Consider the following 17247-nt stretch of genomic DNA (forward strand, 5'->3'; position numbering starts at 1 on the left):
CACTCGGGAGGCAGAGTCAGGCGGATCTCTGTGAGTTCGAGGCCAGCCTGGGCTACAGAGTGAGTTCCAGGACAGGCACAAAACTACACAGGGAATCCCTGTCTAGAAAAACCGAAACAACAACAACAACAAAAGTTCAGCTCGCGGCCCGATTCCCTGTGGGTACCCAATATAACCCACCTAACATAGAAGCCTTCCCGTTTATAAATGGCTTTCGTCTGATTCAGTGATACCCACACAGAGAGCACACAGTACACAGTGGACTGTTTCCACTGCCGTCCGTTTCACAGGAGGAAAAGCTAAGGTCCAGAGAAAGGAGACAGCCAGTATTGAGCCGGTGCCTCCGGCCAAGGTCTCCCGCCTCTCAGGGAGATAATCCCCGGGCTGGAGATCAGTCGGAGAAGAGAGCTCTCTCGGGCACGTGCCAGCCCTGACCTCACCTAAGTGACCTAAGTGGGGAGGAGCAGCGGCCATCACGCCCAAGGCCCCGTGTAGGGGACACGAAGACACAAGGACACGGTCGCCTCCACTTCTCTCTCAGGCTTGCTCTCGTAGACGCAGATCAGGGGAGCTTCTGAGTAGCTCCGAGGCCCAAGAGGGCAGAGAAAAAAAAGAGACTGTGTAGACGAGCGGTTCTACCCCTGGGTGTGGGTGCCTGTGGTGGGAGGAGGTCTTGATGGACGTCTTCGGAATGTGCACCTAGGGGGGAGGGGTCTGTTGCCAAGAGGTATCGTTCTCATGCATGCGACTGGAGGACTTTATACATTGGGGCTGGGGAGCTGGATGAGGGAGGGTTTCCAGATAGGACCTCAGACGGCAGCAGAGCTGAGGCGTCGATTCCTGGATGCCTAGGAACGGGTGGTGGGGTGGGATGTGGCACTTTAATAAAAGTCCGGATTATCAGCCCTGCGAGCTCCTGGGAGCCCTGGCCGTCCTGACTGTTGGCATCAGTCATGTGGGCGTGCAGGTCGTGATCAGGACGGGGATGTAGTCTATGGGATAATTCCAACAGGCCACGTCGTGAGATCCAAGGGCCACACATCGAAACTCAAAACACGATCCAGTTTGCGGGACGCGGCAAAGCTCTGGCGCTGCGCAAGCGCGGCGCGGGCGAACAGGGACGCTTCGGCGGGGTGGGGGCAGATCCGGCGGCCTGGAGGGGTGGGGCTTGGAGGCCTCCTTCTGCGCTTGCGCCGTAGGGGCGTGGCGGTCGCACCTGCGCGAGTTGGGCAAAGGAGGAGGAGCGAGGTGACGCAGGCGTAATAATAGAGAAGGTGCCAGAAAGCTTCAAAACAAGTGGCTGCGGCCGTCGCCCAGGAGTCATCGGACGCCGGAATCTGGTGAGGATCCAGGGAGGCCTTAGGGCGTTTGGTGGCGGGCAGATGGAACCACTTGGGTGCTGGGGCGATCGCAGGACAGCTCGCCCTTGTAGGGCGAGGGGCCGGGCTCCGACGGTACTACCTGCGTGGAGCTCGGGGCTGCCTTTGTGGGTGCCGCTTGCAGAGGTCCGGGGGTCACTTGTGAACGGGACCGCTTGGGTGGGGGCGTGGGGCTAGCTGGAAGGTCCTAGCGGTCGGAACCAAGCGCCACGGCTGGACATTTGCCACCCGAAGTCGCCGGGCGGTGGACCAGGTGCCCTGCAGTGGGCCGCGAGGCTCGTTCCGGGCTGCTGTCCTAGGTCGGCCGGGGCGCAGGTTCGGAACGTACCACCCGGAGAGGGGCGCCTGCGCTTGCCCGGCCCGCCGGGTCGGTGGACCGCTGGGGTCCGGCGTCTCGACCTGGAGGGTGCGGGGCGACCCTGCCCGGAGACGCCTCGCGGGGGCCCCACGCTGGCCTGTGCGGGCTCCGGGCCGCCGCGTCGCTGACCACGCCGTCCTCCCCGCCCGCCCGCCCGCCGTGTGGGTTCTAGGCCCTGGTTCTGAGCTTGTTCCGCACCCCTCCCCTGGGAATGGCGTTGCCCGGGTCGACCCCGGCCCCGGCCCCGAGCTGGGAGGAGGAGGAGTGTTTGGATTACTACGGCATGCTGTCGCTTCACCGTATGTTCGAGGTGGTGGGCGGGCAGCTGACCGAGTGCGAACTGGAGCTCCTGGCCTTTCTGCTGGATGAGGCCCCCGGCGCCCCTGGAGGCCTGGCCCGCGCCCGCAGCGGCCTGGAGCTGCTCCTGGAGCTGGAACGCCGTGGGCAGTGCGACGAGAGCAACCTGAGGCTGCTGAGCCAACTCCTGCGCGTGCTGGCCCGCCACGACCTACTGCCACATCTGGCCCGCAAGCGACGCCGGCCAGGTAAGGTTTGAATGGGAGGTTGCAGGACTTCTGGGACCGGAACACCCTGCTCCCACTGGGCTCCTGTGGTGTCCTGATACAGGTTTCAGCCCCCGCCCCACAGCCCTTTTCTAAAATGGGAAACCCCAAAGGCAGGCTACTGAGGTAGGAGCGAGCTTGTGGAATTGGGCCGTATCAATCAATAATGATTGTGTGTGGAGCTTTGTATGCCAGGCAGAGGTAAACCTTCCATAGGATCTGTCACCTTATTGCCTGCCCCCGCACAGGAAAAACAACAGGCTCAGAGAAGTTACCTTGTTGCATGTGAGAACTGCATCCTTCATGGTGGCCACAAAGGAAATCAGACCGAGATGTCCGTTCTCTGAAGCTTGCATTAGTAGAGGGAGTCAATTAATAATAAACACGGAACTTGGCTTTAGATACAGTCATAGATTGAGTGAGATGGATCAAAAAGAGGGGAGGTGGCCCTAAACTGGGTAACGATGAAGGAATTCTCTTCCAACAAGATGGCGTTTAAAATGGGGGTGTGGAACATGAAAATACATCAAACACATAGCATGTATAGCAAGTAAGGGGACCAGGATTCAAACCTGCCTGTCCTGTCTCCAGGGTTGAGGCCCTTGATCCCTGGGCAGAAAGGGAAGAGCTGGGAGGGGTCAGGTACCGGGAGGCCTGTGTATAGGCAGGCTGTTGGGCTCTTTTTTGAGAGATAGAGTATGGTGGTTGGGGAGGGGTGATTATGAGCTTTCCTGTCCCATAATAAGCCTGTGGGATTTGTGTAAACAGAAGGGCACCTCTAGGGATAGACTGTCTGATTTTGGAAAAATATGTCTGAGTGTCAGGCTCTAGAAGAGAGGCAGAAAGGCATACTTGTATCTGGGGGCTCCAGAGTAAGCCAGGAGCAGGTAGGGTATTGCAGGAACCGGGACTCCTAAAAGAATAAGCCTGACAGCTGGAGCTGTTGACATGGGTTAGGCAGCCCCATGAGTACTGTGTCCTGGGATGCCTCTGAGCAACCTGTGCCCACGAGGTGCTTGAGAAGGAGTGGGTGTTTGGGTGTGGCCTCTGAGGGACCAGGGTTAGGCATCCTTTGGCTCAGGCTTTCTTCCTAGGAGGCTAGACCTGGGAGGTAAGGAAGCTGGGAATACTTCTTCCATTCTCTTTTTTCCAGTGTCGCCTGAGCGATACAGTTATGGCAATTCTGGCTCTTCTTCCAAAAGGACAGAGGGCAGTTGCCGGCGTCGGCGACAGTCAAGCAGTTCTGCTGGTTCTCAGCCGAGTCAGTGGGACACAGGTGAGTCCACTGGGTGGGTAGGGTGACCGTGTCCCTGTCTTCTTCCTAAACTGTGATAACCTCCTGCATCCTGCCCATCAAGGGAATGGCCTGAAGGGTCATTCTGTCTGTTTTGCAGTGTGTCTGTGTTTATTATTGCTATAGGAAGAAGCGTGTGTCCTGAAGCAGCAGAGTTATGTCACAGGGACTCATGTTTCACTCCGATGGCATCATGTTGAGGCATGTGACCTGGCAGCCTTGGTTGGGCACATTTCTGAGATTTATTTTATGGCAAATGCCTTTCATTAGTTCAATTACTGTATTCCAATCTATGTACATAATCCCTCTCCCCCTAATTTTTAATTATGTAAAATCTCAAACATCCAGAGAAGTTAAGATGGTACAGAGAATATCTTCACTTGGATTCAGGGATCACTAACATTCTGCCACTGTAGTGTGTGTGTGTGTGTGTGTGTGTGTGTGTGTGTGTGTGTAAAATTCTGAGGTTTGTATTGAGCTCTTTGGTAGTGAATTGCAGACATCAGTAGACTTGCCTCTGAATTAGCTGGCATAATTTGAGAATAAGTTTAGTTGAGTCTCTTTGTATTGTTTGTTGTGTGTGCAGCTAAAAACAAAACAAAACAAAAAACCCTAATGATTATTATTTTGAGATGGGCTTTCTTCCTGTAGCCCAGGCTGGCTTGGAACTCACTTTGTATGTACCCCAGAGTTACCTACAACTAGAGCAGTGGTTCTCAACCTGTGGGTCATGACCCCTTCGGAGGGTTGTCAAGTGACCCTCTCACAGGGATCACCTAAGACCATCGGAAAACACGATGATTCCTACCAGTAGCGAGATTATGGTTAGGAAGCAGCAACGAAAATGTGCGGTTGGGGTCACCACAACATGAGGAACTCTGTTAAAGCTCACAGCACTAGGAAGGTTGAGAACCCCTGAACTAGAGGCGATCCTCCAGCCTCACCCTTCCCATGTGAGTCGCCATGCCCAACTGGCATGCAGTGGTCTTTTAACCTGTATAGAATAGAAACTTCTTCATTACCAGGCAGACAGACAGACTGATGGACCTATCTACCTTTTTTTCTTCTGGGGCTGGACCTGGAACCTGGGCCTCCTATATACTAACTGCCCTCTGTACACTAAACCACAGCTCTGCCCCCTCCTCCCCTGCCCAGACTGTTCTGACTTGTCCACCTACAGGGTTGCTTGGTGTGTACACCATTCTGATTGCTCTTGGTTGTCACATGATGGTATCCTGTCTCTTTTCTCTCCATCTTCCTCTGGAGTGGGATTTAGGTGCAAAGGATTGGTTAGATTGGGGTTACGCATTTTTGGCTGGAATGTTCCTTGATCAGTGTGGTCCCCTTGTGTTGGTGCCTGTCATGTTTTCATTGACATAGAGACATGTCATCAGTTGGCTCTGGCCAAATTTGTACGCTGTGAAGTGACTGCTTTGTGGGAGTGGGGTGTATTGACATGTGATGTGCTTATATGTGTATCTGTGTGTAGGTCCACATTCACTGTGTGCATGTATGTGGAGAGGCTCGAAGTGTGTAGGGAAGCACTAGCTGTCTTCCTAATTCACACTCTGTTTACTGGGACAGGGTCTCTGGCTGACCTAGAGCCAGCTTGCTCTGGGAATCCTGTCTCTGCCTCTTGAGCACCGGGGCTACAGGTGGGCCTCCAAGGATATGCTGCCTGGGCAGCAGGCGCATTATCCATCTGCGAGGCTCAGTGAATAGATGTAACTTTCTTGCTTTGGTTAGTAGTGTATAAGATGATGCTCTTCAGCTTGCTCTGCGCTCAGTCGTCCCTGGGAGGGGCAGGGGTGTAACATCGTTCTGTGAACGCTGCCTGAACCATTTGCCATACTAATGTTTGTAAATAGTGACTCACTTGTTTATTTGCTTGTTTGTTTGACAACTTGAAACAGGTTCTCAGTTGCCCAGATCCCCTTGCTTCAGCCTACCCAGTAGCTGTGATTACTGTTCTGTGCCATGAGGCTGGAACATTGAGTAATTTAAACAATGTCATGTTTTTGTCTTCAATTACTTTCTGTGTTTATGGTGCTAGAGATTAACCCCAGGGCTCTGTTCATACTAGGCAAGGCTGCTGTCACTAAGCTTTGCCCCCGGAGCCTCATGGTGGGATTTTAGACAGGAGCTCCACAGTTGAGCTGCTCTCTCCAACCCCTCTTTTCTCTTTCCAGTTTAGCAACAGGGTATCACTAAGTAGTCCTGGCTAGCCCAAAACTCACATGCGCTGCACCTGCCTCTCCCCCCCAGTGCTGGAATCGAAGGCGTGCGCACCGCGGCCTGCTCTGTTTACTTTGTTATAGTCAATTAGTCGCTCTTGCCAGCGTTTAGGCTGCTTGGGCTCCGTCCTGTTGACATGTGCGCATCACTCTCTTGAGTGCTTTGTACTTTATGACATTCCAAGGTGTCCTGGGTACTTCTCACCCCCAAAGTCATCTGCCTGTCCAGGAGCCTGGTCTCTGTTAGAGCCTCAATATCTAGAGACCAACAGCTGGGGCTGGGTGTGTGCCCTGCTTCTCAGCTGCATGGGAAAGTGGGTGAAAATGTCCCTCCGAGCTGGGTTTGGTGGCCCGTGCCTATAATCCTTGAGGCTTTTAAATTTGCTTTTAATTGTGTGTATGTTTTGGGTTTGTGCGCTTGAGTGCTGGTCCCCAAGGAGTCCAGAAGAAGGTATCGGTTACAATTACAGCTGCAGTTACTCGTGGTTGTGGATCTCTTCAGGCAGGTGTACAAGGAACTGAACTTGGGTCTTGCACAGGAGTAATGTGCGCACTAACTGCTGAGTCATCTCCCGGGTCCCTGGCTTTTTTCTTTTACGGTGGAAATCTTGGCCGTTAATATTGGAACAGGTTTACTTCCTTTATTTTACAACAGTGATGAGGCAATACCAGATTTTGTCTGGAGAGGTTCATTTGTTCCTAATGTATTCTTCTAGGGCTTGCAGGAGGAGGAACACGTAAGGAGTGTTCTGATTTCCTCTCGACTGCCAAGAGTTGCAACCTATACACATTTGTTTCATTACATCTTTTCCTCCTTCCTTTTTTGTAATTTTTTCCAACTCCATTTTCCTTTAAAATCTTACAGCTAGTGTGTGTGTGCGCGTGTGTGCTCTCACTCGCATGCACATGCTGTGGGGGTTCGTGGTGCACACATATGAATGTAGAGCACGACTCTGTGGAGTGGCCTCTCTTTCCTCCTTCATGTGGTTCTAGGGATTGAACTCTGGTCACCTGGGTCCGAGCAGCAAGCTCCTTTTCCCACTGAGCCATCTCTGCAGCTCTTTTTGGTGCTATTTTGGTTGTAAGGCACCACTTTGTTGTCTAGTCCGCACTGGAATTCCTTGATCTTCTAACTCAGCCTCACTCTCCACTGTCAGCATCCATTAGATGAAGCACAAGGTCGGTTTGTAGTTATTCTGAGCAAGAGTGCGAGTGCGTGCGTGCGTGCGTGCGTGCGTGCGTGCGTTAGATCACACTACCTCTGAGCTATATCCTCAGCTTCTCTGTTTTGGGTGGGAGGATTGGGGGTAAGAAGTTAAGATCTCTTAAAGATAGGCTGGCCTTGAATTCCTGATCTTTCTGCCAATTACTGAGATTAGAGGTGTATGCCACCATACTCTGCTTTTTCCTGAGAAAATGAGACCAAATGGTAGGGATCACACCAGTTGTGTTGTGAACGTGTTGGCCCCTCTTTAGGGTCAGACCTGCAAGGGTCTACTGTGTAGTGGCGTATGCACATTCACCCTTACAGATACTGGTAGGTGGCCCCTCTTCTAGACAAGACCACTTCTAGAAGGCTCCCCCACAGGCTCACTGCACCAAGCGAGGCCTTCTGCTTCTCCTGAACACCCACCTTGGTATTCTTTCTTCCTGGTCCTGAGCTGGCTCTCCTCTGTCCTTCAGGCTCCCCTCCAACCAAACGGCAGCGTCGTAGTCGGGGCCGCCCTAGCAGTGGTGCCAGGCGGCGGAGAAGAGTGGGCCCAGCAGCCATGCAGCAGCAGCAGCAACAGGAGCTGGGCAGGCCCTCATCAGAAGGCAAAGTGACCTGTGGTAAGTACCCGTGGGCCTGGACAGCACTTGTGCCCATGGTGGACTACACAGCTCGAGGGTGAGCCATACTGCATTCATCTGGGATGTGACACCCGGTGGGTAGGTAAACTATCTGTGGAGCACAGTGGTATTTTTGACTTCTCTGGTGCTGTTTGGTGAAGGATCCAAACACACACACACACACACACAGAGAGAGACAGACAGACAGACAGACAGACAGACTACATATGCAGCCTTTTCTGATTCAGTGAAGGGTGTGGTGGGGATAGAGAATTGAGGACTCCAGGTCATGTTGCCAAGTTACATCTTAGCCTTGTTTTTTCATTTTTTTTTTTTTTAGAGACAGGGTCTCACTATGTAGCCCTGGGTGTCCTGGAACTCACTCTGTAGACCAGGCTGGCCTCAGACTCACAGAGATCTTCCTTCCTTTGCCTCCTGAGTGCTGAGCTTAAAGATTCTGTACCACTGTGCTTGGCTATAGCCTGGGCATTTAAAGAAGCTGCCTGACCTTGGGCAGGTGACTGAGTGGGGTGAAGATCATGTCCTCACATCTGTACAGTGAGATGATAATGGTCCTGCCTAGAGCTGTTGTCAGAAGAGACAGTCAACCACATAACCCACTTGGAAAAGTGCCTGGTACAAGCCACGTGTGTATGTGAGGTTTGCTGTCTAGGGCTTGTAGCAGAGATTCCCTGTCCCTGTAGAGCTGACCTTGCTGCTGAGCTGGGTGGTAGTCCATTGGAACTGGGATTGCTGAGACAATGGGAGAGGCTGTCAAGGGCTGGTGGGAGCCAGCCAGGCCCTAGCAGAAGGCTGGGCAGCTACAACATGGCTGGGAGTTTGGATTTTTGTCCATGCTTCTAGTTTCATTTTTTTCCCTCTTTGTGTTGAGATAGGCTTTTGTTATGACCCACACTTACCTGGTACTCACTATAGAGTCCCAAAGCTGGCCTTGACCTTGGAATCATGTGTCTAGGCTGCGGGAACACAGATCAGGGGAAACAGCAGCCAGGCTGATGTACACAGAGGCAGTGGGGTACAGAAGGCCCCTCCAGTCTCTATAGAGGTACTGCTTTCAGGACAAGCTTGAGAAAGCTGGAGAGGGAACTGGGATGTGACCTCTGCAGTGCCCAGTGGGGTCGAGTGTTGGAAGCAGAAGCTTTGTGGGTGGAGACAGGAGGGGCCTTGGAGATCTAGATTTTATTCTGGGTTGTAGGAGCCCCAGAATGGTTCACTTCCCATTTCTTTCACATAGTTTTTCTCATTGAGCGTCTCTTCTTCATCCAGCATTGAGGACACAGAATTAGACCAGGTTGGGAAGTCCGTGGCTTCATGGTAGTGTGTTAAGTGGATAACCACAAATACGCCAAGGTAGCATGAGATCTTAGCTGGCACAAAGCCAGGGATGGGCCAAGTGCTCTGATGGGCCTGCAGGGACACCCTTGTGGAGAGACTGAGGCCAGGTGATGCTAGTGGAAGTCTTCAGTGAGATGCGTCAGATGAGTGTCCAGTACACTCGGAAGAGGCTCCTGGAAGCTAGAGGTTACAGACAGCAGCTGACATGCTTAGGCCAGGATGGGGCCAGCACAGAAGCTGGAGAAGGGGCTCTCGGAATCTGTGGGATCCGTAGGAGGCCTTGGCCTGGGATGCCTCTTCCCAACCATAGAGTAAGCACTTACACACCTGCCTCTCCCATTACTGTGGGGCCTCCCAGGCAGTGGGTGTTGCCCCCACTTCAGAGATGAGGCGGCAGATACCTGTGCCAGGAGCACAGAGCATAGCCAGCCTGTGTCCTTCCGAGGGCCTGGCTTGAGGGGCTGGCTGCCCAGTGCAGGGAGTCCGGCAATTACCACAGCACCCAGCTGGCTGGGTAGGTTAGGGAGCCACTGCCCTGAGGGTTGGGGAGAACCTGAGCAGGACCATCCAGGCTTCAAGTCTCTTCCCTGAGGCCAGGAGGTTGTTAGTCAGGGTGTGGCTGGGATTTGAAGGACCATGAAATGCTCATCTGATGCTGAGTCACCAAACAGGGTGGGGCTGCCTTAGGTTCCTCCTGCTTGGGCCCCAGTTCTCGCTTCTGAAAAATGGGGATGACTTACCTTTAACATGGCCATTCTTGCTCCAGCATGCTTAAAGCGATTGACCCCCCAGTCAGCTGCCACCGTTGAGAGACAGAACTAAATTACTGGGTGCTTGAGGGAGTGAGAAGGGTAGTTGGGGCCCTGGGTATGGACACAGGCCCTGAGTCCACATACTTTTCAGGGCCATCCAGTGGACACTGCTGAGTGTGATACTTGTCTGACCTCCAATTCTCAAGACAGCTGTTGAAGTAGGGCCTGTGTCCATCATTATGCAGATGTAATGAAGAGCAAGGGAAGGAGACCATGGCAGCAGAGCTGGGCCGGAGCTCCTCTGGCTGTTCCCTCGGTGTCTACAGAGTGCCTGCCGGGGCCTGGTTCTCTTGAGCTGGTTCTCTGGAGGGAAGATAAGACAAATCAGAGGTTCCAGACAGGAAGCATCCCACATGGAAGGCGAGCAGGAGCTAAAGCCTGCGTGTGCATGTGCCTGTAGTGGTCACAGGTTGGCTCGGAAGCCGTGAGGGTTTGATGGAGAGATGGGAGAAACTGCTAGGAGCGGAAACAGGCCAGGCAGGTCTGGCTGTGGGGACTAGGCAGGTGGCCCTCCTGCCTCTGGTCTGGCTGTGGGGACTAGGCAGGTGGCCCTCCTGCCTCTGGTCTGGCTGTGGGGACTAGGCAGGTGGCCCTCCTGCCTCTGCCTCTGCCTCTGAGAGCTGAGTTACAGACGTGAGCTGTCAGAGCTGGCTCTGCTCCCTCCTTCCCTCCCTTCCTCCCTCCCTTCCTCCCTTCCTCCCTCTTCCCTACTTCCTTTTTTGGAACTTGCCATATAGCCAAGGTTTGACCTGAACTGACCGTCCTGCCTCTGTCTCCAAGCATGTTGTCTTGCCATGCCCAGCTTCCAATTTTGTTTGTTTGTGTTTGTTTTCTTGAGACAAGGTCTCTCTGTGTAGCCCTGGCTGTCCTGGAACTCACTCTGTAGACCAGGCTGGCCTGCCTCTGTGCCTCCCAAGTGCTGGGGTCAGAGGCATGTGCCACCACTGCCTGGCCCAGTGTTGTATATGGAAAATATACAACAGATGGAGTGACCTAATAATTCTGAGGCTCGTCATGAGTTGTCCATTATGGCTGATGTCATCTCATGGGTATATGTCTTGCAGTCATCCCAATTGTCATTTGTCTTGTTATTTATTTCATGGACAGATCCAATGTCTTTTTTTTTTTAAGTTTGAATTTTTAAAATTATTTTTATTTTTTTAAGTTTTCTTGGGATAACACACTTAGCTCAGGCTGGCTTGGATGGAACACCATATACATATACAAGCCCAAGCTGGACTTGAATTTGTGACAATCCTCCTCGCCTCATTCTCTTACATTAGGATCACAGGTATGTACCAGCACTCTCTGCTGATGTTTGTATTTTCCAGGCTCTCTCCTGGGGTCTCAGTGTTTTTTCTTCCATCAAGAGTCAGTTGCTTACTTTCTTTGAGGTTTGGTAGCTGCCTCTCTTGTCTAGTTCAGTGGGAGATGAAGGAGTTGGCATTCAGAAAGATAACTCTGGACTAGTCAGGACACAGCCAGACAGCTGGAGTGGGAGGCCACGGTTGAGTCCAGGAGGGCAGTGGCCAGCCCTCACTGTGGTGTGTATTTCCGTGGAGGCCATGTGGACTGTGAGAGTCTAGGTGTTTGTCCAGCCCACCCACCCAGGAACCCCAAGGGAACTCACCTCAGGGCTCTCAGACACTCCAGTTGGAACCTGCTCCCTCCATCACTCTGGTGTTACCCAAGAAGCCCTCTCATTTCTGCACCTTTTTCTGCCCCCAAGTGAGGCAGGGACAGGGAGGTGCTCAAGTTCGTGTGTGTAAGAGGCATGTCCCCACCACGGCCGAGGTAGAGCTGTTGTAGCCAGCCCCAGCCAGGGCCACGGCTGCAGCCTGAGCCGGGCATGTTGCTTCCTTCCTGAGTGCCTCTCTGCGGCTTCTTCCTTGTTCCTGCCAACTCAGCACCCACGCGAAGCGGCTCTAGTGGTTGTCACTGAGGCCGGGGGTCTTGTCCTCACGTGTCTGTCATGCTCGGGGCCCAGTGGTCACCGTGGACCTTTGAGGGTAGTGCTGCGGGGAGACCGCTGAGGTGTGCAGAGGTGTGGTCACCTCCAGATGTCTGCAGCAAGTTGCTTTGCTGCTGAATGACACCAGAGCTCCCAACCCTGCTGCCAGTGTCCTTCTGCCTCCTTTCAGCTGCATTGTCCCCTCAGCTGGTGACCGTCCTAAGCTCTTTTCTTGCACATTCTGGAACACTCTTCTCTTCCAGAAACACCCCTCTTCCCGTTTCTCTGGTTTTCCTGGCTGATCCAGTGTATCTTCCTCACATTCACTTCAAGTGCCATTTCCTAGAAAGGAACTCTAGTCCTGCCTATCATTTTCCCTCGTGGCCTTAGAATGCCTTCTAATTACGTGTTTATATGCGCTTGTGTGAGAGGCAGCCGACAGCACTGGGTGGTTAAGAGCTTGGGCTCTGAATGGAGCTGGGCACCTTAGATAGAATTCTGGAGTGGTCTGTCTAGGTGACTCAACCTGTGTGCCTCAGCTTCTCACCCACAAGCAGGAGGCACAGCATTGCCTCGTAAAGCTGTGGAGATGATCAGAGGGTTTAGGGACATTCTGCACGCAGTGCTGGGGCAGCCCGTCACTCAGGTGGCACCTGTTTACCCTGGCTCAGGGTCAAGGAGAAGCCTGTGTAGTTAGCAGGTGATTCAGGACTGGGGTGGAACTATGGCAGGTGGAGCTCACTGTGTGCCTCCTGTCCTTCTCTTTCCTGTGCTGTGATCTGTGTCCAGGTCAGAGGTGGGTTGTGGGCTGGCAGAGCGTTTCCTTACCTGTGAACAGCAGCGATGAAAGTACCTGAGGATTAGATGGGCTAAGACAGGAAAAGCCCCAAGGTGGCCCTGTCATGGGAGGAGCGCTAACAGTGGGGCTTGTCCCTGCCACGCCTGTGGCATGCCCTTCTTCATCCTTGGATGCCTGGTACTCTGTGCTCTGTCCTCCACACGTGATCTGAGTAGACGGATGTTTTCAATGTCCATTCAGTAATCTATGTGCTGTGGAGGAGGAGGGTCAGGGAAGGGCCTGGCTGAGCTGGAAGTGGGTCTCTTATGCTCTGCTTTGCTGGGTGAGTGTGTGTGGTCTGGGCAGAGGAGGTGGGTAGATCATTCTGTGAGGGCATGAGGGGTATTTTATGGTGGCCAGAAGGCAGGGCGTGGGAAGATGGGACAGTAGTTGGGAGGGTTGGAGGAGATTGACTTAGAGACCCAGTAGAGAGGTGAGAGCCTGGGTGGGAGCCATGTGGATAGAGAGGTGGGTTTTGAAATCGCAGTTCCTGATTCTGTGTCCTTCTGTGGCTGGAAGTCTGAGTCAGGCACTATAGCAGCTGCTTCATTGACTCCTCGTGACCACCGTGCAGCAGGGACCTCTTGTTTGTGTTTTTCAGATGGGGAAACAGGCTCAGAGAGGTGAGGTCACATGCCCAAGGCCCCACAGCTAGAGTATGGCAGAGCTGGGATTCACTTTCAGGTCTGTGGGACTCTACCAGCTGCCTCTGGCTCTGCCTCTCCCCAGCCCTGCATGGCCTTGGGCAGGTTCTGTTTCTCCCACTCCCCCAGTCCCCACCCTCAGCTGGGAAGATGTGGCCAGAGGCTTACAGGAGTCGAGGATGGGGGCCCAGAGGATGGAGGCAGCTGGGTCCATGAGTAGGCCTGGGAGCTGAGGCTGGGCCGACTTCTCTGGGTTCCCCTGAAGGCACAAAGAGGAAGGGTTTGGGGTGGGGGGAGGAAGTGAGTGTGGTAAGAAGTCATCTGGGGTTCTGGGGACCCGCCTTCTGCTTTCTGCTGAACTTCCGTGAAAGGTGACAGGAGCCCACAATGCTAAGACTCATCCTCCTCCTAGGGCTTTGATTTCCCGTTGGGTTGAAGGTGGCCCCTGACCTCAGGGTTGGGGCATGCCCGGTGTCAGTCACTTGGCATTTCACACTGTTGGCCCCTGTGGTTTCAGGAGCATCCAGTGTGCCATGGCCTCACCAATGGCTCGTTGCTTTCTGCCCACTCTTCTCTTTAACAGTTCTTCAGGCAGAGATGCCTTGGTCTAGGTGAGGACCTGTGTTTGCAGAGGCTCTGACTTGCCCTGGGGCACAGCAATGGTCTAATGACCCCTGGCTACAATGATTTCTATTCTTGGAGAAGCTTGCTGTCTGAATCTAGGAGGCTATGCCAGGCTGTGTGACTTTGGGCTGGTCACTTTGCTCCTGTTTGCTTCCACTTCCAAATCTGTAAATGGGATGTTGAAAGGGCCTGCCTGACAGGGTTGTTTGTGAGTTGAGTTCTGTGATTAGGCACTTGGGGTCCAGGATGTTTGGCAGTTATCAGTGTTCTAGAAGTGTTGGCTGTTGTGGTTCCCAAGCACAGCTGCACCTTGCCCAGCTGTGTCAGGTATGAAGAGGCAGCACTGAACAGCTTCCCACGGGGATGTGGACGAGAAGTGATAAGCCCAAACTCATGCTAGCTAGCATGGACTGTCTTTAGAAGCCCTGTCTTGGTCCCCTGGGCAGAGGTGCCACCTCCTTTGGGCAGATGTAGGTAGTGGCTAAGTAACAGAAACATACCTCAAAGTATTTCAGTGAAAGTGGGAACTGTTGGTGGTGCCTGCCAATCCTGTTGGTGGTGCCTGCCAATCCTGATGGTGGTGCCTGCCAATCCTGTTGGTGGTGCCTACCAATCCTGTTGGTGGTGCCTGCCATTCCTATTGGTGGTGCCTGCCAATCCTGGTGGTGGTGCCTGCCAATCCTGATGGGGTGCCTGCCAATCCTGATGGTGGTGCCTGCCAATCCTATTGGTGGTGCCTGCCATTCCTGTTGGTGGTGCCTGCCATTCCTGATGGTTCTTCCTGATACATAATGAACTCAGGGGTCTCCTTCCCTTTTTCTTTGGCCCTGTGTGGGCTTCATTCTCCTCCCTGGGTGGCCCAGTGGCCCTTAGCAGCCTTGGGCTTACTTCTCTGTCATTGTACCTTCTGTGGAAAGAGTACTGTACCTCAGCAGAGCCTGGTCTGTTGTGCTTTGCTGAGACCCCTTGCTCCCTGGAGCTTGCTGGGAGGATGGGCTGCTTGTTTGATCAGGGCCTCTCACTGTGTGAGAGGTGATGTGAGGCTGGCTGCCATTCACAAACAGTCACAAATACTGAGTACCAGTTCTGTACCCCAGGGTATGTGCCAGAGCAATGTACAGGTCCTTCAGGGGGTTGCTATCTGGGGAACTCAGGATGCCACTGCTAGAGTGGGTTAGAAGATGACATGTACCTTTGGGAAAACCAGGCTGGGTCTGGGGAGCTGAATGTGCTGCAGGAGAGTGAGGTGAGGTGGTGGGTGGATCTAGAGTAGGCCTGATCTGGGTGGGCCTCAATGGGAGGGGGCACTGGAGCAAAGAATTGTAGGAACTGGGGAAAGAATACCCCTCAGTGGGAGAGGCAGTGTTGAGCTGGATGGAGTCAGCCAGGTGATTCAGGGAGGTGAGGAGGTGTTAAAATTGGAGAGAGGATACCACATCTCAGAAGTAGCAGACCAGGCCTCCTAGAGAGGAGTAGGTGTCCAGACTTCCTTGGTGTGGCTGCGGGGGAGGGGGCAGAGGGCAAAGGAACTGTGGTGTCCACTGATGAGCCGCTCCTTTTCCGCAGACATCCGGCTCCGGGTTCGAGCAGAATACTGTGAGCATGGGCCAGCCTTGGAGCAGGGCGTGGCATCCCGGAGACCGCAGGCCCTGGCCCGGCAGCTGGATGTGTTCGGACAAGCCACTGCCGTGCTGCGGTCAAGGGACCTGGGCTCTGTGGTGTGTGACATCAAATTCTCAGAGCTCTCCTACCTGGATGCCTTCTGGGGTGACTATCTGAGTGGTGCCCTGCTGCAGGCCCTTCGGGGTGTGTTCCTGACTGAGGCCCTGCGGGAGGCCGTGGGCCGGGAGGCTGTCCGCTTGCTGGTCAGTGTGGACGAGGCTGACTATGAGGCCGGCCGGCGCCGCCTGTTGCTGATGGAGGAGGAAGGGGGTCGGCGTGGGACAGAGGCATCCTGATCTTGGATCTGGCAAGACTGACCCCACTTCCAAGTCTCCGGGCCACCTTCTTCCCTGGAAGATGACCATCTTGCTCCCAGACAACTGTCTATTCAGCAGCTCTGAGGACTGCATCAGGTCTGCAGGTTCCTGACAGCCTCTCCTGTAGGATGTGGGCTTTGAGGCATAAACCACTTCCAGCTGCTTCCTTCCCAAACTCCCCCACTTCCGGGTGGATTCCCTCAGCCTTGGGGACAGGTTTGCTGAGCCCCAAAGCAGAAAGGCATAGCCAGAGTCACCAAAGCTCCCTGTACATTGTGTCTCTCACCTTGGGCTGAGGCTGGCCGGCCCCACACACTTTAGCCTATGGGCTTCTCTCTCAGGATCTCAGATTTTACTGTCCACATCAGGGCTTCAGTCACAGCGGTGTGCCCTGGAGCTGGGGTGCCTGTGGGCTTGCTCACCTCGCCCATCTAACCAGCCAGGGCTCTGCCTGCTGTCCACACAGACACCCAACACTCATCACCTTCCCTGCTCCCTGGAGCTCCATACAGACTTGTCCTTAGACTCTTCGACACAGACTATCACGTGAGTTTTGTGGCCACATCCACCATTCCAGGTCAGCGTTGTCTACAGAGTTAGGGCCAGAACCAGCCACTGTCTCAAGGGAAGGCAAAGACTTGGCCAGTGGCAAGATGTTTTACAAATCGCACCAATAAAACTGCCCTGGAAAGGGCATAGGTGGGCATCATGACTAAGTACTTTTTATTGGTGGGCAAGGGGAAGAATTGTGCCTCCTGTGGTGGCCTCGTGTTAGGGCTGGAGTTGCTGCTATAGGCCTCATTTCCCTTAGCTGTCAAGGAAGGAAGGAAGGCCTCGGATTCATTGCCTCCCAGCTCTGTTCATATGCCCTTTGTAGAACTCTGTATGTCCATAGAGGGGAATTCTTTTTCAATTTTATGTGTATGGATGTTCTGCCTGCATGTATGCCTGTGCACCAGTTGTGTTCCTGGGGTCCAAGGAGGCCAGAGAGGGTGTTGGATACCCTGATCTGGACTTAGAGCTAATTGAGTAGCCATGAGGGTACTGGGTCCTCTGGAAGAACAGCCAGTGATCTTAACCACTGAGCATCTCCAGCCCTTTCAGCTGTGGGGTGGGTGGAGGGAGGGTGTGCACTGAGTGCAGACTATGGAGGCCCGACGTGGCAGGTCCCTCGGAGCTGAAGTTCCCCCTAGTTGTGAGCTGCCTGAAATGGCAGCTGGGAACTGAACTCTGGAAGAGGACCCCAGGATTTTCAGTCTACTCAGTGAGAGGGGCTGACAGAGCCCTGGGGATGGGAAACCGGAGAGGAGAGGCAGCCAAGGGTCCCCCAACCCTGGGTTTTCACTCCTCATCTTCCTGAAGCTGAGGCGTTCCTTGCTGCTACA

At 53.8% G+C, this 17247-nt stretch overlaps 1 protein-coding gene across 1 annotated transcript; it reads left to right on the plus strand.

Annotated features, from left to right (window-relative positions):
* The first annotated feature begins 1206 nt into the window (after positions 1–1206).
* On the plus strand, positions 1207–16574 carry Dedd2 (death effector domain containing 2). Its single transcript, XM_036204218.1, has 5 exons — positions 1207–1340; positions 1910–2282; positions 3454–3576; positions 7512–7658; positions 15450–16574. Exons 2-5 carry the CDS (start codon positions 1949–1951, stop codon positions 15839–15841), a joined length of 996 nt encoding a protein of 331 aa, XP_036060111.1. The 5' UTR covers positions 1207–1340; positions 1910–1948; the 3' UTR covers positions 15842–16574.
* The last annotated feature ends 673 nt before the right edge of the window (positions 16575–17247 follow it).

The sequence above is a fragment of the Onychomys torridus genome, chromosome 1 (genome assembly GCF_903995425.1).
Source record: "Onychomys torridus chromosome 1, mOncTor1.1, whole genome shotgun sequence".
Classification (NCBI taxonomy): Eukaryota; Metazoa; Chordata; class Mammalia; order Rodentia; family Cricetidae; genus Onychomys; species Onychomys torridus.

Coding starts and splice junctions, on each gene's coding strand:
- Dedd2 (XM_036204218.1), top strand. CDS start 1,949: ATGGCGTTGCCCGGGTCGACCCCGGCCCCGGCCCCGAGCTGGGAGGAG. Junction 3,577..7,511: donor GCCGAGTCAGTGGGACACAG/GTGAGTCCACTG, acceptor TCTGTCCTTCAG/GCTCCCCTCCAACCAAACGG. Junction 7,659..15,449: donor AGAAGGCAAAGTGACCTGTG/GTAAGTACCCGT, acceptor CCTTTTCCGCAG/ACATCCGGCTCCGGGTTCGA.